Genomic DNA, 22234 nt, shown 5'->3' with positions numbered 1-22234 from the left:
AGAACAAAGAAAGGAAAAGATTGAACCTTCCATCACAGTGAGGAATGTGGAGGAGTCACTGTGGTGGATGTTTATGGTGAAATGTATTTTGTGTGTTGTGTTGCTTTTTATTGGTATGACTGTATTTCAAATGAAATTCCGCATATGTTGCAAATATTGTATTGTATCTACGCGTACTAGCAAGTCCCACTGCTCCATAACCCATCCCAGAAACCTAGTGTTTACTGAGAAAGATGAAAACGGTCTTGACCTACCACCTACATTTGCAAAACCTGATTGGAGATCCACAGTATATATTTTATTAGACATTACTTGCACTAAACGTTATTCCCTTTATCTTGTATCTGTACACTGTGGACGGCTTGTTTGTAATCATGTACAGACTATTCGCTAACTGGATAGCACGCAACAAAAAAGCTTTTCACTGTACCTCGGTACACGTGACAATGAACTAAACTAAAGCTATCCTGGTTTGTCTATGTTTAGGAAAGAACTGCAGATGCTGGAAAAATCAAAGGGAGCAAAAAATGCTGGAGAAACTCAGCGGGTGAGGCAGCATCTATGGAGAGAAGGAGTAGGCGACGTTTCGGGTCGAGACCCTTCTTCAGACAGAACTGTCTGAGGTTATGGGGAGAAGGCAGGAGAAGGGGGTTAGGAGGGAGAGATAGATCGTGGAATATAAGCCATGATCTTGGTGAATGTTCTAGACCAGCCATGATTGAATGGCGGAATAGACTTGATGGGCCGATTGGCCTATGAACGTCTTCTTTGCCACAGAACCCCCGTTCCATGAAGAATGAGGACATCTCCGATGCCCTGGGTTGGGAAACCTCATCCTGGGTGCAGATGTGACGTAGACGGAGGTGTTGGGAGTATGGGATGGAGTCCTTACAGGAAGCAGGGTGGGAAGAAGTGTAGTCCAGATAGCCATGGGATTCAGTGGGTTTATAGTAGATGTCGGTCAGTAGTCTATCACCTGTGATGGAGATAGTGAGGTCTAGAAATGGTAGGGAAATGTCGGAAATGTTCCGGGTGTATTTGAGTGCCGGATGGAAGTTAGTGGTGAAATGGATGCAGTCAATGAGTAGCGTGTGGGTGCAGGAGGTAGCACCAATGCAGTCATCGATGTAGCGGAAGTAGACTTTGGGGATAGGGCCATGGTACGCCTTGAACAAGGATTGTTTGACATACCCAACAAAGAGACAGGCATAGCTAGGGCCCATGCGCATGCCCATAGCTACGCCTTGTATTTGGAGGAAATGGGAGGAGTCAAACGAAAAGTTATTAAGGATAAGGACCAGCTCTGCTAGGCGGAGGAGAGTATCAGTAGACGGGGAGGTGTGGTCTCACTAGGACTCTGTACAACTGCAGAGGACCTCTTTGCTCCTATACTCAACTCCTCTTGATATGAAGGCCAACATGCCATTCGCTTTCTTCACTGCCTGATGTACATGCATGTTTAAGAAAGAACTGCAGATGCTGGATAATCGAAGGTGAACAAAAATGCTGGAGAAACTCTGCGGGTGAGGCAGCATCTACGGAGAGAAGGAAATTGGCGACGTTTCGGGTCGAGACCCTTCCTGCTGTACCTGCATGCTTACTTTAATTGACTGATGAACAAGGATCCCCCAGATCCCGTTATACTTCCCCCTTTCCCCAACTTGACACCATGTATACAATAATCTGCCTTCCTGTTTTTGCTACCAAAGTGGATAACCTCACATTTATCCACATTAAACTACATCTGCCATGCATCTGCCCACTCACCCAACCTGTCCAAGTCACCCTGCATTCTCATAGCATCCTCATCACAGTTCACACTCATCGCCGATCCCCAGTTTTGTGTAATCAGCAAAATTGCTAATGTTGCTTTGATTCCCTTCATCTAAATCATTGATGCATATTGTAAATAGCTGCAGTCCCAGCACCGAGCCTTGCGGTACCCCACTAGTCACTGCCTGCCATTCTGAAAGGGACCCGTTAATCCCTACTCTTTGTTTCCTGAACCAAAATTTTGCCCAATAATCTCCTATGTGGACCCTTATGAAATGCTTTCTGTAAATTCAGGTACACTACGTCCACTGGCTCCCCCTCGCCCATTTTCCTTGTCACATCCTCAAAACATTCCAGAAGATTATTCAAGCATGATTTTCCCTTTGTAAATCCATGCTGACTCAGACCGATTCTGCTATCCAAATGTGCCGCTATTTCATCTTTTCTGATTGACTGCAGCAACTTCCCCACCACCGATGTCAGGCAAACTGGTCTATAATTCCCTGTTTGCTTTCTCACACCTTTCTTAAAAAGTAGGATAATATTAGCTACCTTCCAATCCACATTGACTGATCGTGAATCGGTAGAACATTGGAAAATCAACTCCAATGCATCCACGATTTCTAGAGCCACTCCTGATGTACCCTGGGATGCAGACCACCGACCCTGGGGATTTATCAGCCTTCAGTCCCATCAGTCTACCTAACACCATTTCCTGCCTAATGTGGATTTCCTTCAGTCCCTCCGCCACCCCAGATCCTCTGGCCAATAGTACATCAGGAAGATTGTTTGTGTCCTCCTTAGTGAAGACGGATCCAAAGTCCATGTTCAACTCATCTGCCATTTCCTTGTTCCCCATAATAAACACACCCTTTTTCAGTCTTCAAGGGTCCAACTTTGGTCTTAACTACGTGTTTCCTCTTCACATACCTAAAAAAGCTTTTACTATCCTCCTTTATATTCTTGGCAAACTCAAGTGTGAATGGATGCTGCACGGCAGCCTTTGCTGACTGCTGTCGCCGATGTCGCTTCTTTCCTGAAATACTTTACTTCCAGCAGGTTACTTCAAGGGAGAAGTAAGGAAAAGCAAAGCTGTGGTAATGCAACTATTATTTATTCATGCACACTTTATTACCGATACTATCCCGATCCAATATATTTGCAACATCTTAAGTCATCGTATCAAGATCCGATTGACATAGAGTTTTGGGGGCAATCCTTCTGACACACTCCATGTTTAGTATGCACTGCGCTATGGGGCATAAAATGAAATCATTTTATTTACATATGCAGAGAAATACTATGGAAGCGTTGAGTAACATATTGTGTGCAATGCAGAAAACACAATTCCTGGTGACTAATAGCATCTAAATAACCCTTCCCCTTGTTCACGATTACAACGGAATGAATAGAATCTAGTCAATGCAGAATGTTTGCATTTGTTCTTGAAGGTTCAAAGGGAAGGACGGCTGTATTTGGCAGAAAGTCTCAGCGAAGGAGGAAATATTTTGATACAAGGTACACAAAAAAGCTGGAGAAACTCAGCGGGTGCAGCAGCATCTATGGAGCGAAGGAAATAGGCAACGTTTCGGGCCGAAACCCTTCTTCAGACGATATTTTGATACAGTTCGGGGAACATTCACTGGAATGATACATTATCTGTATTAAGAGAGATGGATGCGTTCATAGAAAAATAGAAACATAGAAAATAGGTGCAGGAGTAGACCATTCGGCCCTTCGAGCCTGCACCGCCATTCAATATGATCATGGCTGATCATCCAATTCAGAATCCTGTACCTGCCTTCTCTCCATACCCCCTGATCCCTTTAGCCATAAGGGCCACATCTAACTCCCCCTTAAATATAGCCAATGAACTGGCCTCAACTACCTTCTGTGGCAGAGAATTCCACAGATTCACCACTCTCTGTGTGAAAAATGTTTTTCTCATCTCGGTCCTAAAAGACTTCCCCCTTATGCTTAAACTGTGACCCCTTGTCCTGTACTTCCCCAACATCGGGAACAATCTTCCTGCATCTAGCCTGTCTAACCCCTTAAGAATTTTGTAAGTTTCTATAAGATCCCCCCTCAATCTTCTAAATTCTAGCGAGTACAAGCCGAGTCTATCCAGTCTTTCTTCATATGAAAGTCCTGCCATCCCAGGAATCAGTCTGGTGAACTTTCTCTGTACTCCCTCTATGGCAAGAATGTCTTTCCTTTGCACCACAGTTGCCCAGTCGTCCTTTGAAATGACAATTTAAACAATTATCTTTCTTAAAATGCATGGACATTGCAATACGTTTGCCCATTGTAACACGTTTGCCCATCGCTTCTCTTCGGTTCAACCCGCTTTTGAGTAATGTGAATCCAGTAAATCCTTTCACGTTCCACACTGAACCAATTAAGCCTCCATGTGTGTGTTTATTCGTTGGTGTGTGTGTGAGTGTGTGTGTGTGTGGTAGAGCCTTGAACGCTCTTTTCATGGACTGCACACAATATTATAGAGCACAGCTTTAAATCAACACTCTCCAAACACCATCCATGTGTGGAGTATGTGTGCACAAATGTTTATCGTCCCTTACCATAGTCATATTTCTGTGCGATGACACGATGAGCCAGGAGCAACACTACAAATATTATAAGAAGCACGGATCTCATCTTCGCTTCCCAATCAGGATCAAATAATGCGCGGAGACATTGTGTCTGATGGTAGACTTTGCTCTATATGTATTGTGGGGCGGTGCCTTGAGTTGGCGAGCATGGTGGTGCACGCGTGTGGTTGATTTGTTCCATGAAGCGCCCGCCAGTCTGACTATTCCTCACTGGCTCAGGAACATTGAGCAGATGCCAGCGTGTGTTACCTAGCTGACATGAAGTGGTCAGCAATAAATATGTGTCCTTGTTCCACATTTCAAGATTGGCCCGTCACACCAACTCCAGCCGCTAAAAGAGCCCGAACGTCAAACATCCAGACACGACTCCTTCCGCACAGCATTGGTGTCCACATGATTCTTGCAACGTGTCCGGGCGCAATGAATTAGATCTTCAACAAGAATATTAGAACTGTTCTCAATTCATACAGCAGTACATACAACACAGCACACTTCCCATTGCATTGTATTTGCAAAGGACTTTAGGCCAAAGATGTGCATTCTTTAGCAGTGCTTCTCCGCTTGTGTTTATCGTAATCGTCAGATGTATTGCCAGTGTGTTTCACACTAAATAACATACACAGAGAGTCACAAAGTGTACAGAAAAGCACGAAAAGCACCTGGACCCGATGGTATACCCGGCCGTGTTCTAAAAACCTGTGCGGACCAACTGGCGGGAGTTTTCACGGACATTTTCAACCTCTCACTTCTGAGGTCTGAGGTCCCCACCTGCTTTAAAAGGGCATCAATTATACCGGTGCCCAAGAAGAGTAAGGTGACGTGCCTCAATGACTATCGACCAGTAGCACTAACGCCGGTGGTGATGAAGTGCTTTGAGAGGTTGATCATGGAGCAAATCAACTCCTACATCGACAAAAACCTGGACCCACTGCAGTTCGCGTACCGCCACAACAGATCAACGGTGGATGCGATCTCGCTGGCCCTCCACTCCGCACTGGACCACTTGGACAACAAAAACTCATATGTCAGGCTGTTATTCATTGATTACAGCTCGGCATTTAACACAATCATCCCCTCCAAACTGGTTACCAAACTCGCAGAACTGGGTCTCTGCGCATCCCTCTGCAACTGGATCCTCGACTTCCTCGTCCACAGACCACAGTCTGTTCGTATTGGTGGAAATGTGTCAGCCTCAATAACAATCAGCACGGGAGCACCTCAAGGCTGCGTGCTCAGCCCCCTGCTGCACCCACTCTATACCCATGACTGCGTAGCGAACCACAGTGCGAACTCCATCATCAAGTTCGCTGACGACACCACTATTGTGGGGCGTATCACTGATGGGGATGAGTCAGAGTACAGAAGAGAGATCGAGCAACTGTCCATATGGTGCCAGCGCAATAACCTGGCCCTCAACGCCAACAAAACCAAGGAACTGATTGTGGACTTTGGAAGGAGTAGGAGGGGGACCCACAGCCCCATTTATATCAACGGGTCAATGGTTGAAAGGGTCAAGAACTTCAAATTCCTGGGGGTGCACATCTCTGAAGATCTTTCCTGGTCCGAGAACACTAACGCAATTATCAAAAAAGCTCATCAGCGCCTCTACTTCCTGAGAAGATTACGGAGAGTTGGATTGTCAAGGAAGACTCTCTCTAACTTCTACAGGTGCACAGTCGAGAGCATGCTGACCGGTTGCATCGTGGCTTGGTTCGGAAATTTGAGCGCCCTGGAGAGGAAAAGACTACAAAAAGTAGTAAACACTGCCCAGTCCATCATCGGCTCTGACCTTCCTTCCATCGAGGGGATTTATCGCAGTCGCTCCCTCAAAAAGGCTGGCAGTATCATCAAAGACCCACACCATCCTGGCCACACACTCATCTCCCTGCTACCTTCAGGTAGAAGGTACAGGAGCCTGAAGACTGCAACAACCAGGTTCAGGAATAGCTACTTCCCCTCAGCCATCAGGCTATTAAACCTGGCTCGGACAAAACTCTGATTATTAGCAACCACTTTCTGTTATTTGCACTACCAGTTTATTTATTCATGTGTGTATATATTTATATCATGGTATATGGACACATTTATCTGTTTTGTAGTAAATGCCTACTATTTTCTGTGTGCTTAAGCAAAGCAAGAATTTCATTGTCCTATACAGGGACACATGACAATAAACTCACTTGAACTTGAACTTGAATGTGGCCGATTGGCTCACAATTCCAAGGCCATGATAACTTTCCTTCTGCTGTGGTCCTATTTACTAGCACTTGATCCACAGGGCTATGTGTTGGCACTTCCAGTGGTCGGATCAAGTGGAGTGAGAATGTCTGCCTCCACTACCCCTCATTCTCTGTTTTCCAGTTACCAATATTTCACACTTTCATATCCCCTCCCCCCCCCCAACCTTTGATTAAAGCTGTCACGTTGAATACCTGCCAAGTTTGTAAGTTGCCCAACTTACCGCCATGCCCATTTTCGCCACCTCCAACGGGATCCCACCACTGGCCCACATCTTCCCATCTCCTCCCTTGTCTGCTTTACGCAGAGACCGCTCCCTACATAACTCCCTGGTCAATTTGTCCACCCAAACCACCCTCTCCCCAGGTACTTTCCCTTGCAGCCGCAGGAGATGCTACACTTGTCGCTTTACCTCCCCCCTTGACTCCATCCAAGGACCCAAGCAGTCTCTCCAGGAGTGGAAGAGGTTCACCTGCACCTCCTGCAACCTCATCTATTGCATCCGCTGCTCTAGATGTCAGCTGCTCTACATCGGTGAGACCAAGCGTAGGCTTGGCGATCGCTTCGCCCAACACCTCCGCTCAGTTCTCAATAACCAACCTGATCTCCCGGTGGCTCAGCACTTCAACTCCTCCTCCCATTCCAAATCCAACCATTCTGTCCTGGGCCTCCTCCATGGCCAGAGTGAGCCCCACCCTAAATTGGAGGAGCAGCACCTCATATTTCGCTTGGGTAGTTTACACCCCAGGGGTATGAACCAGACACCTCTCATGGCCGAAAGTGTTACTGAACGCTGGGGAAACATGTCATGGTATGATTTATTCCTGGGGCCCCTGAATTTAGTGGACAGGCTGAAAGATTATCCGGTCCCGGTGGTTCTTCATCCATCGAGACCTTGTGTCATTTTCTTGCCAAAACTGATTCCACTCCGTCCTCCCTCTCACTATATCCTGCGTTTCGAAACATGACCGGATTCTTTGTTTCTCCTGATCTGTTAATGTAGAACCAAAACAATGATGTAATTATCTCACATTTCTGCGCCCGATCGGTAGTGAGTTCGCGTTTGAATTTCCTCCAAAGTTCATGTTAGTGTGATATTGTCACTGAAGGATGAAAACTCAATTGCCACTTGGAACATGTTTTCTTTCGCGGGTAAATACTGAAGGTAGATTTATAGGAGGTTTGTGCACTGAAGATGATCCATAAACTGTACGGAATGTTCTGTGATGTAATTAATACAATTTAGTTACTATGCAACAAATAGCTGGAATAAACTTCCTGAAGATTTAAGACTTGCCTCAACTTTGACCACTTTTAAAACAAGACTGAAAACTTTTATGTTTACTTTAGCTTTCAGCTAAATCTTAACTACATTGCACTCTTAACTTTTGCACTTTTTATAAAGCATTTTTAATTTTGCTTTATTTTCTTTTAATTCTTCTATTTTATTTCATTTTATTATTTCATTTTATTGTATGACATGTTTTTATGTGAAGCACTTTGAGTCTGCCTCGTGTATGAAATGTGCTATATAAATAAAGTTGCCTTGCCTTGCCTTGCCTAGTAATCTCCCTCTCGACCCACGTGCCAGCCATGTTTCTGCCTCTGATTGTGTAATATTACTCATTAACTGTAAACTCCATCTGTCGCATCTTCATCGTCAAGATACATCAATGACTGATATCATTAGAGAGGACCCAAAGAGGAGAGAAGTATTGCTAAGGTGTGCATATCAGTGAGGAGAGGCGAAACACTACTGCGCCTACTACAAACCCAATGCTACATACAGTTACATTGACTACACCCGTCTCTTGCAAGAATAGAAACATAGAAAATAGGTGCATGAGTAGGCCATTCGGCCCTTCGAGCCTGCAATGCCATTCGATATGATCATGGCTGATCATCCAACTCAGTATCCCATCCCTGCCTTCTCTCCATACCCCCTGACCCTTTAGCCACAAGGGCCACATCTAACTCCCTCTTAAATATAGCCAATGAACTGGCCTCAACTACCTTCTGTGGCAGAGAATTCCACAGATTCACCACTCTCTGTGTAAAAAATGATTTTCTCATCTCGGTCCTAAAAGACTTCCCTCTTATCCTTAAACTGTGACCCCTAGTTCTGGACTCCCCCAACATCGGGAATAATCTTCCTGCATCTAGCCTGTCCAACCCCTTAAGAATTTTGTACGTTTCTATAAGATCCCCCCTCAATCTTCTGAATTCTAGCGTGTACAAGCCGAGTCTATCCAGTCTTTCTTCATATGAAAGTCCTAACATCCCAGGAATTAGTCTGGTGAACTTTCTCTGTACTCCCTCTATGGCAAGAATGTCTTTCCTCAGATTGGGAGACCAAAACTGTACGCAATACTCCAGGTGTGGTCTCAGCAAGACCCTGTACAACTGCAGTAGAACCTCCCTGCTCCTATACTCAAATCCTTTTGCTATGCTACCCATTACTCCGTTGTGGAGGGATCTGGATCAATCTGCACGTCCCCCCACCCTCAGATAGAAATGTCCAGTGCTCCTGTTCTTTCAACCTTGCAGCCACTATCTCCAATACATCGTTCTCCGACAGTTCCGCCACTCTATCGTGATTCCAGCATCACTCACATCTTTTAAGATTAGCTGGCACCTTTTCCGCTGCAGCTCATGGTTTCATAGTCCCCTTCTTCCCAAATACTACTTCCCAGTTACTTGCCCTTTAAACACAGGAGATGTGGCAGCTGCCCCGGCACCTCCTCCCTCATCTCCATCGAGCTACCACATCAAGCCTACTGTGCATGACTGATGATCACATGCTCCTCCGTCAACCTCCTCTACTGCATTTGGTCCTCCCCATGTGGCCAGCTTTACGTCAACCAGACAAAACGTAAGGAGGGGATGGATTCGACGAACAGTAGCGCACAATTCTCCAACCTCTCCTGCCTGACAAATCTACTGGACTTCTTTGAACAATTAAATAGCAGGACAGACAAGGGAGAGTCAGTAGATGTTTTTTTCTTAGATTTTCAGAACGCCTTTGATAAGTTGTCACGTTAGGCTGCTTGGGAAGACGAGAGCACAAGGTTTCAAAGGGCAGGTACTAGCATTGATAGCAGGTTGGCTGGATGGCAGAAGACAAAGTGTGGCACTAAAGGGGGGGGGGGGGGGTTAGTCTGATGTGCTGCCAGTGAGAGTGGAGTTCCGCAGGGGGTCCGCTACCCTTTACATTATATTCAGGAAGAAAGGTGTGGTCTATTTATGAAGTGGGGAGAGAATCCTGAAATCGGAAGTGCAAAGGGACTTGGGAATGCTGGTGCAGGATTCCCAAAAAGTCAATCTGCAAGTCAAATCAGTAGTAAAGAAAGCAAATTCAATGCTAGCATGTATTTCAAGAGGGTTTGTATACAAAAGCCAGTATGTAATGCTGTGGCTCTCTTAGCTAGTGGTAAGGCCACATATGATATATTGTGACCAATTTTGGGAACCATATCCGAGGAACGATGTTCTGGCTCTGGGGACTGTCCAGGTTTACAAGAATGATCCCATGAATGAGTTGGTTAAACTATGATGTGCGTTTATGCACTCACTGGAGTTTAGATGAATGACTGGAGACCTAATTGAAACATACAGAATAGTAAAAAGCTTGAGTGGAGTGGATGTGGAGAGGATGTTTCCACTAGTGGGAGAGTCTAGGACTAGAGATCGTAACCTCATATTTACAGGACGGTCTATTAGGATGGAGATGAGGAGACACTTCTGTTGTCAGAGGGTGGTGAATCAGTGGAATTATTTCCCACTCAAGGCTGTAGAGGCCTTGTCAGTGGATATTTTGAAGGCCGACACAGAAAGATATCTAATTAGTACAGTTGTCAGTGGTTATGGAGAGAGGGCAGTTGAATGGGGTTAGGAGGAAGAGATAGATCAGCCATAATTGAACGGGTGCAGACTTGATGGACCGAATGGCCTAATTCTATTCCTATCACATGTCCTCATTAACTTATGTCTTATGACTTTCCTATTTGAGAGCTGCCAGGTGTCTTAACATTGTGAGTCACTTTGTCTTCTTTCTCATGGTACCTTTTCCCGAAATCTGAATCTTGATAGATATGGTGGTTTATCGTAATACCTGTATCTGTATCGCTGCATCTCAATAGATATGGATATGTTTGCTTTTGGGTAGACGGAGGCTGATGAGGGCTGGATTACCTGTTTTGGTCATGTGATGGAGTTTTGTGAAGATTCACGAGGGCAATGTCGTGGAAATGGCTTTGTGTTGCGAAGCTGAGGGTTACAGGTCACGTCTCTTTTCCGGATGCTTTTGAGTAGTGGTGCCGAAGGGATTAGTTCTGGGTCCATTGCTGTTTGTGATTTAGATCAACTATTTGGATGCAACAGTACAAGACTCGATTAATACTTTGGACTCGATTATAAAATAGTCGGTCTGTCAGCTGGGCAACTGGGCTGAAGAGTGGCAAATGGAGTTTCATGCAGATAATTGCAACATGTTGCAGTTTGGGAAGGCATACCGGCCCACGTCCTTCATAGCGAATGGGAAGGCATTGGAGAGTGTTGCCCAAATTCAGTTGCCCAAATACATAGATGCCCAGAACTGTCACCAATGGTAGGTAATGTGCTAAAGAAGGCATTGGTACATTGACCTTCCTTCATCAGTCAGGATATTGTATAAAATATACCGCTGATGTGGTGAAATGCGATACTCCTTTCACCACATTAACAATCGCATGCAACACATCATCCTCTAACGTTTTCGCCAATTCAAACAGGATCCTATCACTAGTCACATCTTCCCATTTCTACCCCTTTATGTTTTCCGCAGCTACAACAACTCCCTGGTTTACACAACCCTCCCTCTCCAAACCACACCCTCCCGGGAACTTTGTCCTGCAAATGCAGGCGATACAACATGTGTCCATACACCTCCTCACGCGACTCCATTCAGAGACCCTGACAGTCCTGTCACATGTCATAGGCTCACTCGGATTTCCTCCAACCTCATCTACTGTATCTGTTGTTCTTGTTGTGGGCTCCAATATGTCCCCACGACCATGCACACGCTGGGCAATCATTTTGCTGAACACTTACGCCCCGGTCCACCTTGGTCTACATGATCAGCTGCATGCCAAACAATTTAACTTCCCTTACCTTTCTGTCCTGGGCCACTTCCACTTTAGGGCACTAAATCTGTAACCTCCCTTTGATCTGGTATTTTGTTGGTTCACATGCTTGATCAATGGTGTTTTATCACTAATGTCTTATTATTATTAGTGTTTAGTGTTTTCTGAGTCATTCGTAACTGTCGATGCAGGAAGATTGTTCCCGATGTTGGGGAAGTCCAGAACAAGGGGACACAGTTTCAGGAAAAGGGGAAATCTTTTCGGACTGAAATGAGAAAAACATTTTTTACACAGAGAGTGGTGAATCTCTGGAATTCTCTGCCACAGAATGTAGTTGAGGCCAGTTCATTGACGATATTTAAGAGGGAGTTAGATGTGGCCCTTGTGGCTAAAGGGATCAGGGGGTATGGAGAGAAGGCAGGTACAGGATACTGATTAGATATTCTGGTTGAAGATCTAATTCATTGCGCCTGGGCACGTTGCAAGAATCACGTGGACACGAATGCCGTGTGGAAGGAGTCGTGTCTGCTAGTTTGACGTGCGGGCTCTTTTAGCGGCTGGAGTCGGTGTGACGGGCCAATCTAGGAATGGGGAACAAGGACACATATTTATTGATGACCACTTCATGTCAGCTAGGTAAAAGATGCTGGCATCTGCTCGGTGTTCCTGTGCCAGTGAGGAATAGTCAGACTGGCGGGCGCTTCATGGAACAAACCAACCACACGCGTGCACTATCATGCTCGCCAACTCTAGGCACCACCTCACAATACATATAGAGCAATGTCTGCCATCAGACACATTATTTGATCCTGATCGGGAAGCGAAGATGAGATCCGTGCTTCTTGTAATCTTTGCAGTGTTGCTCCTGGCTCATCATGTCATCGCACAAACTAACTTCGGTAAGGGACGATAAACATTTGTGCACACATACTCCACACATGGATGGTGTTTGGAGAGCGTTGATTTAAAGCTGTGCTCTATAATATTGTGTGCAGTCCATGAAAAGAGCGTTCAAGGCTCGACCACACACACACACACACACACACACACACACACACACACACACACCAACGAATAAACACACACATGGAGGCTTAATCGGTTCAGTGTGGAACGTGAAAGGATTTACCGGATTCACATCACTCAAAAGCGGGTGGAACCGAAGAGAAGCGGTGGGCAAACATGCACGTGTCCACATAAACATAATATATTACAATTTCCATGCAATTTAAGAAAGATCGTTGTTTATATTGTCATTTCAAAGGGCGACTGGGGTGCAAAGGAACGCATCCATCTCTCTTAATACAGATAATGTATCATTCTATTGAATTTTCCCCGAACTGAATCAAAAGATTTCCTCCTTCGCTGAGACTTTCTGCCAAATACAGCCGTCCTTTCCTTTGGACCTTCAAGAACAAATGCAAACATTCTACATTGACTAGATTCTATTCATTCCGTTGTAATCGTGAACAAGGGGAAGGGTTATTGAGATGATATTTAGGAAACCCGAACGGAAACCTCTGGAGACTTTGCGCCGCACCCAAGGTTTCCGTGCGGTTCCCGGAGGTTGCATGTGGTTGCCGGAGGTTGCAGGTAGTGGAAGCAGGTAGGGAGACTGACAAAAACCTCCGGGAACCGCACGGAAACCTTGGGTGGGGCGCAAAGTCTCCAGAGGTTTCCGTTCAGGTTTCCTAAGTGGGACAGGGTTGTGTTGTGTTTTCCGCATTGCACACATAATGTTATTCAACGCTTCTATAGTATTTCGCTGCATATGTAAATAAAATGATTTACCGACTATTTATTCAGCTTTCATTTTCTTCCCTACAGCTGAATGCATTGGTTGGCATGGATATTGTATGACGTATTGCCCCGATTACACTAGGCAAATCGGATATTGCGACACCACAAGATGTTGCAAATATATTTGATCGGGATAGTATCGGTAATAAAGTGTGCATGAATAAATAATAGTTGCATTACCACAGCTTTGCTTTTCCTTGCTTCTCTTTTGAAGTAACCTGCTGGAAGTAAAGTATTTCAGGAAAGAAGTGAACATCGGCAACAGCAGTCAGCAAAGGCTGCCGTGCAGCATCCATTCACATTTGGCTTTGCCAAGAATATAAAGGAGGATAGTGAAAGCTTCTTTAGGTATGTGAAGAGGAAACACGTAGTTAAGACCAAAGTTGGACCCTTGAAGACTGAAAAAGGGTGTGTTTATTATGGGGAACAAGGAAATGGCAGATGAGTTGAACATGGATCCGTCTTCACTAAGGAGGACACAAACAATCTTCCTGATGTACTATTGGCCAGAGGATCTGGGGTGGCGGAGGGACTGAAGGAAATCCACATTAGGCAGGAAATGGTGTTAGGTAGACTGATGGGACTGAAGGCTGATAAATCCCCAGGGTCGGTGGTCTGCATCCCAGGGTACATCAGGAGTGGCTCTAGAAATCGTGGATGCATTGGAGTTGATTTTCCAATGTTCTACCGATTCACGATCAGTCAATGTGGATTGGAAGGTAGCTAATATTATCCTACTTTTTAAGAAAGATGTGAGAGAGCAAACAGGGAATTATAGACCAGTTTGCCTGACATCGGTGGTGGGGAAGATGCTGCAGTCAATCAGAAAAGATGAAATAGCGGCACATTTGGATAGCAGAATCGGTCTGAGTCAGCATGGATTTACGAAGGGAAAATCATGCTTGAATAATCTTCTGGAATCTTTTGAGGATGTGACAAGGAAAATGGGCGAGGCGGAGCCAGTGGATGTAGTGTACCTGGACTTTCAGAAAGCATTTCATAAGGGTCCACATAGGAGATTATTGGGCAAAATTTTGGCTCAGGAAACAAAGAGTAGGGATTTACGGGTCTCTTTCAGAATGGCAGGCAGTGACTAGTGGGGTACCGCAAGGCTCAATGCTGGGACTGCAGCTATTTACAATATGCATCAATGATTTAGATGCAGAGATTCAAAACAACATTAGCAATTTTGCTGATAACACAAAACTGGGTGACAGTGTGAACTATGAGGAGGATGCTATGAGAATGCAGGGTGACTTGGACAGGTTGGGGGAGTGGGCAGATGCATGGCAGATGTAGTTTAATGTGGATAAATGTGAGGTTATCTACTTTGGTGGCAAAAACAGGAAGGCAGATTGTTATCTAAATGATGCCAAGTTGGGGAAAGGGGGAAGTACAACAGGATCTGGGGGATCCTTGTTCATCGGTCAATGAAAGTAAGCATGCAGGTACAGCAGGAAGGGTCTCGACCTGAAACGTCGCCAGTTTCCTTCTCTTCTAGATGCTGCCTCACCCGCTGAGTTTCTCCAGCATTTTTGTCTACCTTCGATTATCCAGCATCTGCAGTTCTTTCTTAAACATGCATGTACATCAGGCAGTGAAGAAAGCGAATGGCATGTTGGCCTTCATATCAAGAGGAGTTAAGTATAGGAGCAAAGAGGTCCTTCTGCAGTTGTACAGAGTCCTAGTGAGACCACACCTCCCCGTCTACTGATACTCTCCTCCGCCTAGCAGAGCTGGTCCTTATCCTTAATAACTTTTTGTTTGACTCCTCCCATTTCCTCCAAATACAAGGCATAGTTATGGGCATGCGCATGGGCCCTAGCTATGCCTGTCTCTTTGTTGGGTATGTCAAACAATCCTTGTTCAAGGCGTACCGTGGCCCTATCCCCAAACTCTACCTCCGCTACATCGACGACTGCATTGGTGCTACCTCCTGCACCCACACGCTACTCATTGACTGCATCCATTTCACCACTAACATCCATCCGGCACTCAAATACACCCGGACCATTTCCGACATTTCCCTACCATTTCTAGACCTCACTATCTCCATCACAGGTGATAAACTACTGACCGACATCTACTATAAACCCACTGACTCTCATGGCTATCTGGACTACACTTCTTCCCACCCTGCTTCCGGGAAGGACTCCATCCCCTACTCCCAACACCTCCGTCTACGTTGCATCTGCACCCAGGATGAGGTTTTCCAACCCAGGGCATCGGAGATGTCCTCCTTCTTCAGGGAACGGGGGTTCTGTGGCAAAGAAGAAGTTCATAGGCCAATCGGCCCATCAAGTCTACTCCGCCATTCAATCATGGCTGATCCAGATCATTCACCAAGATCATGGCTCATATTCCACGATCTATCTCTCCCTCCTAACCCCATTCTCCTGCCTTCTCCCCATAACCTCAGACAGTTCTGTCTGAAGAAGGGTCTCGACCCGAAACGTCGCCTACTCCTTCTCTCCATAGATGCTGCCTCACCCGCTGAGTTTCTCCAGCATTTTTGTCTACCTTTGATTTATCCAGCATCTGCAGTTCTTTCCTAAACATAGACAAACCAGGATAGCTTTCGTTTAGTTTATTGTCACGTGTACCGAGGTACAGTGAAAAGCTTTTTTGTTGCGTGCTATCCAGTTAGCGAATAGTCTGTACATGATTACAATCAAGCCGTCCACAGTGTACAGGCAGAAGATAAAGGGAATAACGTTTAGTGCAAGTAATGTCTAATAAAATATATACTGTGGATCTCCAATGAGGTAGATGGTAGGTCATCTTTCTCAGTAAACGCTAGGTTTCTGGGATGGGTTGTGGAGCAGAGGGACTTGGTCGTACATGTAGATACAATACAATAATACTTTATTAGCCAAATATGTTTTGCAACATATGCGGAATTTCATTTGCAATACAGTCATACCAATCAAAAGCAACACAATACACAAAATACATTTCACTATAAACATCCACCACAGTGACTCCTCCACATTCCTCACTGTGACGGAAGGTTCAATCTTTTCCCTTCTTTGTTCTCCGGGGGCCTCGAGCCTTCCGTTGACGGGACGATCTTGACTCCCGTAACCAGCGGTCGAGCCCTCCTCGTCGGGGCGATCAAGCTCCTGCATCGGGGGGGGAGGGGGGGTGGGATGGGGAATCTCAGCTCCCCCGCACCGGCAATCGGACCCCCGATCGGGGCTTCCCTGGAAGTGGTGTCAGAGGTACTGTGGATAGAGTGGCGTACAAGGCTTTTGCCATGCAGGCCTTCATCAGTCAGGATATTGAGTATAGGTTGATTACTAGGTGGCACGGTGGCACAGCGGTAGAGTTGCTGCCTCACAGCGCCAGAGACTCGGGTTCCATCCTGACTACGGGGGCATGGTCACCATTGACCACATAGACACCAGGAAGTGCAGATGCTGGAATCTTGTTATAACACAAACCGCTGGAGTAATGCAACGTGTCAGGAAGCATCTCTGGAGGACATGGATAGGTGACGTTTCGAGTTTAGTTTAGTTTAGAGATGCAGCATGGAAATAAGGCCATTCGGCCCACCGAGTCAGCACCGACCAACAATCCCCGCACACCAACACTATCCTAACCACACTAGGGACAGTTTTTACAGTTCCATCAAGCCAATTAACCAACAAACCTGTACGTCTTTGGAGTGTGGGAGGAAACCCACGCAGGTCACGGGGAGAACGAGGGGCTTGTTTCCGCGCTGCATCTCTAAACTAAACTCAACTCAACTAAAAGCGAAACGCCACCTATCCATGTCCTCCAGAGATGCTGCCAGATCCGTTGTGTTACTCCAGCACTTTGTGTTCTAACAAGATTCCAGCATCTGCAATTCCTTGTGTTTGTGTGGTCAATTGAATGGAAGCTCAGGAGTGCCGAGGAGGAGATTAACCAGGTAAAGCTACAGTTAATGAGCCACACCAAAGCTGGGGAATCTGTGGGACTCATTGCAACAGGCGGCGGGGGAGGCCAAGTCAATGGATATTTTTAAGGCAGATATAGATAGATTATTGATTAGTACGGGTGTCAGGGGTTATGGGGACAAAGGTGGAGAATGGGGTTGGGGGGGAGAGATAGATCAGCCACGATTGAATGGCGGAGTAGACTTGATGGGCCGAATGGTCTCATTCTGCTGCTATCACTTATGAATTAATGAAACCACCCTTTCACACCATGAAGATTAATTAACAAGACGGCTTCAGAAAATAGCTCGGAGCGCCAGGATCCTGAGGGAATGATCACTCAGGAATTGGCTCCACGGATTGTCGGGATACTGTGGGAATGATCGCTTGGGAATGGACCAGGGAATGCCGGGATTCAGAGGGAACACTCACTCAAGGTACCGGCTCCAGCAAGACAGGAGCAGGCCATTAATTTAAACCTGTCTGAAATAAACACTGAATAATCTGGGATTACTCAACAAGTCAGTCAGCATCTCTGGAGAGAGAGAGAGAGACAGAGAGAGAGGGTGGAGAGAGAGAGTGAGGGAGAGAGAGGTTGGGGGGAGAGGAGAGAGGGAGGGGGAGAGAGAGAGAGATTGGGAGAGAACAAGAGCAAGAGAGTTTGAGAGAAAGAGGGAGAGGGGAGAGAGATGGAGAGAGAAAGACACTGAGAGACAGCAGAGAGGGGGAGAGAGAGAAAGAGAGAGAGATTGCTATAGGCCGTGGGCCGAGCATCAAAAATGTGTCGATAAATCAAATTTTGTGACCCATGTCTCGGAACTACATAAAGTTTTGCACAGATTTAGATGAAATATAATTGGGAAGGAAGTCATAACTCGTCAGTGGCAAAAATTGCACATTAATTAATTAAACTAATTAGAAAATGAGATCAGAAAAGTAAGCGCCATCTAGTGTCCAATGCCCATATTACTCACCGGCCTACGACAGGCCCAACCGACCGACCGACTGACCCTGACCCTAACACTAACCTTACCCTGACCCTAACCCTAATCCTGACCCTAACCCTAATCCTAGCCCAGCTGTACATTTGTTATTTATCATTTTTATTTAACAGTTCACATCATGACTTTATAAAGATAAATCAATTGAAAAACAAATTGATCAGCAAGGTGAGCATTACCTTTATTCCTTGGAAACCTTATTATTGCTACTGATGTAATGAGGAGGCAGCCATGATCCCAGGGTCCTCGCTGCCTTGCGACCATAAAACAAAGCGCGGGATTGGTCAATTTGTGTCCGACCTCAATGTCAAACGTGCATTGATTGGACAATTACTACTCTGAAAATTGGAAGTTTTAGTCATATTTAAACAAAATGTGCAGGTTTTGTTCTTGACGAGTTTCAGGTATGATTTATATAATATTTTTACACAATATGTGAAAAATTCAGGTAGTTCCGTGAGTTGGGTCACGAACCTGAAGGAAAAAACTCCTCGGCCCACAGCCTAATAGGAACGATTTAGATTGAGAAAGATAATTGGGCAATTGGGATGATCTTAGATAGGGCATCTTGGTCAGCATGGATGAGTTGGGCCGAAGGGCCTGTTTCCATGCTGTATGACTCTATGAAGAGTCTTCAACCTGAAACGCTAACCTTTCCTCTTTCTCCAGACGCTGCCTGACCTGTTGAGTATTTCCGGTGTTTATTTCAGACTTGCAGCATCTGCAGGTTTGTTTGAACTCCGTGGGATTCATGGATGGTTGGTACAAAATGATGATTCACTGCTGGAAGAGTCTGCAGCTGAAGACGCTGACTGGCTCATCATTCAGAGCCCATATTCTCCCACGCAATGTCCGACTGAGTTGTCTGACTATCCACAGTCTTCGAAACCTGAGAATAAAACCAAATATGTGTAAGAAAGAACTGCAGATGCTGGTTTAAACATTGACTTCTCTAACTTCACATAGTCCTTGCTTTCTCTCTCCATCCCCTTCCCCTTCACAGTTCTCCCACCAGTCTTACTGTCTCCGCCTACATTCTATCTGTCCCGCCCACTCCCCTGACATCAGTCTGAAGAAGGGGGCTCGACCCGAAACGTCGCCCATTCCTTCTCTCCAGAGATGCTGCCTGTCCCGCTGAGTTACTCCAGCATTTTGTGTCTTCCTTCGAATAAAACCAAATGACAGACTTTACCTGCCATGTCCAAGCATCATAATAATCTGAGCACAGGGAAGATTTACGAGGATGTTTAGTTTAGAGATACAGTGCGGAAACAGGCCCTTCAACCCACCAAGTCCATGCCGACCAGCGATCCCCGTACACAAACACTATCACACACACTAGGGTCAATTTACAATCTTTTACCAAAGCCAATTAAGGATGTGGGAGGAAACCGGAGCACCGGGAGAAACCCATGTGTTCACATGGAGAACATGCAAACTCCGTACAGACAGCACCCGTAGTCAGGATGGAACTCGGGTCTTTGGCGCTGTGAGGCAGCAACTTTACCGCTGCACCACGGTGCAGGAAGGGGAGGAAGGAATGGAGGGGTGTGTTGGAGCATTGGAGAGGGGGCATCAGTGCAGCGCATGTCACAGCAGCTGGCTGGGGTTCGCTGCGGCAATACACCATGCGCGTTTGGTCATCGGCACTCACCGTCACTCATGGCGATGGGGGAGGGGATGTCTGCCACCTCTGCCTTCTTCCTCAGACACATACGGCTGAACCAGTTGCTGTATTCTCTCCTCACCTGCCCACAGAAGGTAGCGTAAATAAACAAATCAGCACAAAAACATCGCCACGAGACCGTACACTGACGACGTGAAAGCGAACCGTAGATTATTAATGTTCTTTAGATTTTTACTTAGAGATACAGCGCGGAAACACTCAGTCCTTGTCACTTGAAAATCTGAGTCCTTGTGTCATCCAACCTTATAGAAACTTACAAAATTCTTAAGGGGTTGGACAGGCTAGATGCAGGAAGATTGTTCCCGATGTTGGGGAAGTCCAGGACAAGGGGGTCACAGTTTAAGGATAAGGGGGAAATCCTTTAGGACCGAGATGAGAAAAACATTTTTCACTCAGAGAGTGGTGAATCTCTGGAATTCTCTGCCACAGAAGGTAGTTGAGGCCAGTTCATTGGCTATATTTAAGAGGGAGTTAGATGTGGCCCTTGTGGCTAAAGGGATCAGGGGGTATGGAGAGAAGGCAGGTACAGGATACTAAGTTGGATGATCAGCCATGATCATATTGAATGGTGGTGCAGGCTCGAAGGGCCGAATGGCCTACTCCTGCACCTATTTTCTATGTTTCCATGTTTCTACCTACATTGCCATTGTATACTTCCAAACTATTGATTCAGAATTAAAGGACGTTCTTTTAAGGAGATGAGGAGGAATTTCTTTAGCCAGAGGGTGGTGAATCTGTGGAATTCATTGACACACACGGCTGTGGAGGCCAAGACATTGGTTATTTATAAAGCAGAGAATGATGGATTCTTGATTAGTATGGGGGTCAAAGGTTCTGGTGAGAGGGCAAGAGAATGGGGTCAAGAGGGAAGACAGATCAGCCATGATTGAATGGTAGAGTGGACTTGATGGGCCGAATGGTCTAATTCTGTTCTCATGAACTGATGAATTCTGTTGTCGGTGAAGGGTGGCATGGTGGCACAGCGGTAGAGTTGTTGCCTCACACGCCAGAGACCCGGGTTCGATCCTGACTACGGGTGCTGTCTGTACATTTTCTCCGTGACCGTGTGGGTTTTCTCCAGGTGCTCCTGATTCCTCCCACACTCCAAAGACGTACAGGTTTGTAGGTTAATTGGCTTCGGTAAAAAATGTAAATTGTCCCTAATGCTTTGGATAGAATCACAGTCATAGAGTGATACAGTGTGGAAACAGGCCCTTCGGCCCAACTTGCCCACACCGGTCAACATCTCCCGGCTACACTCGTCCAACCTGCCCATGTTTGGTCCATATCCCTGTCAATAGACAATAGACAATAGGTGCAGGAGTAGGCCATTCGGCCCTTCAAGCCAGCACCGCCATTCAATGTGATCATGGCTGATCACCCACAATCAGTACCCCGTTCCTGCCTTCTCCCCATATCCCCTAACTCCACTATCTTTAAGAGCCCTATCAAGCTCTCTGTTGAAAGCATCCAGAGAACCGGCCTCCACCGCCCTCTGAGGCAGAGAATTCCACAGGCTCACCACTCTCTGTGTCCTATCCATGTAATGCTAGGATAGTGTGCTGGTGTTGATCGTTGGTCAGCGTGGACTGGATGGGCCAAAGTGCCTGTTTTTGCACTGTATCTCTAAAGCAAACTAAACTAAAGCTGTAGAATGTAGTGAACAATGTACCGAATGCTGTGAGTGTTACGGTCAGAGCAGAATAGTGTGAGGGTGAGAGCAGATTACCTGCTGGTTCAGCAGGCAGTGGACCAGGAAGATGAACACTCCCTGGGAGCCGTTTACAACCATGAATATGCACGACAATACTATGGTGTCCTCGTTCAGCTGGAAAAGTCCAATGACCCATGAGCAGCCCAACACAACGAATTGAACCATGGTCTTGAAGGTTCGTATCCTGGTGATGTACAAAGACAGGGTGAGGACCTCAACTCAGCAGTGAACTAGGCCCAAAATCCCCTCGACCCCCTACATTCCTTCCCCTCTCTCTCGTCTCCCACTCTCCGACTCTCAGTCTGAAGAAGTGGTCACATACACCAAGTATGAAGAAGGGTCTCGACCCGAAACATCACCCGTTCCTTCTCC

The 22234-nt window shown here is 46.0% G+C and overlaps 1 protein-coding gene across 1 annotated transcript in view; it reads right to left on the bottom strand.

Annotated features, from left to right (window-relative positions):
• Positions 1 to 20101: 20101 nt before the first annotated feature.
• The window catches only part of LOC116991870 (adhesion G protein-coupled receptor E1-like), a 131151-nt gene continuing 129018 nt past the window's right edge, over positions 20102 to 22234 (bottom strand). The window contains exons 11-12 of the mRNA XM_033050846.1: positions 21878 to 22046; positions 20102 to 20209 (exon numbers count right to left, since the gene is read on the bottom strand). Of these exons, the coding sequence (XP_032906737.1) occupies positions 20102 to 20209; positions 21878 to 22046 (277 nt within the window). The remainder of the gene's footprint in view (positions 20210 to 21877; positions 22047 to 22234) is intronic.

The sequence above is a fragment of the Amblyraja radiata genome, chromosome 35, assembly GCF_010909765.2.
Source record: "Amblyraja radiata isolate CabotCenter1 chromosome 35, sAmbRad1.1.pri, whole genome shotgun sequence".
NCBI lineage: Eukaryota > Metazoa > Chordata > Chondrichthyes > Rajiformes > Rajidae > Amblyraja > Amblyraja radiata.
This window is presented reverse-complemented; position numbering and strand designations above follow the sequence as displayed.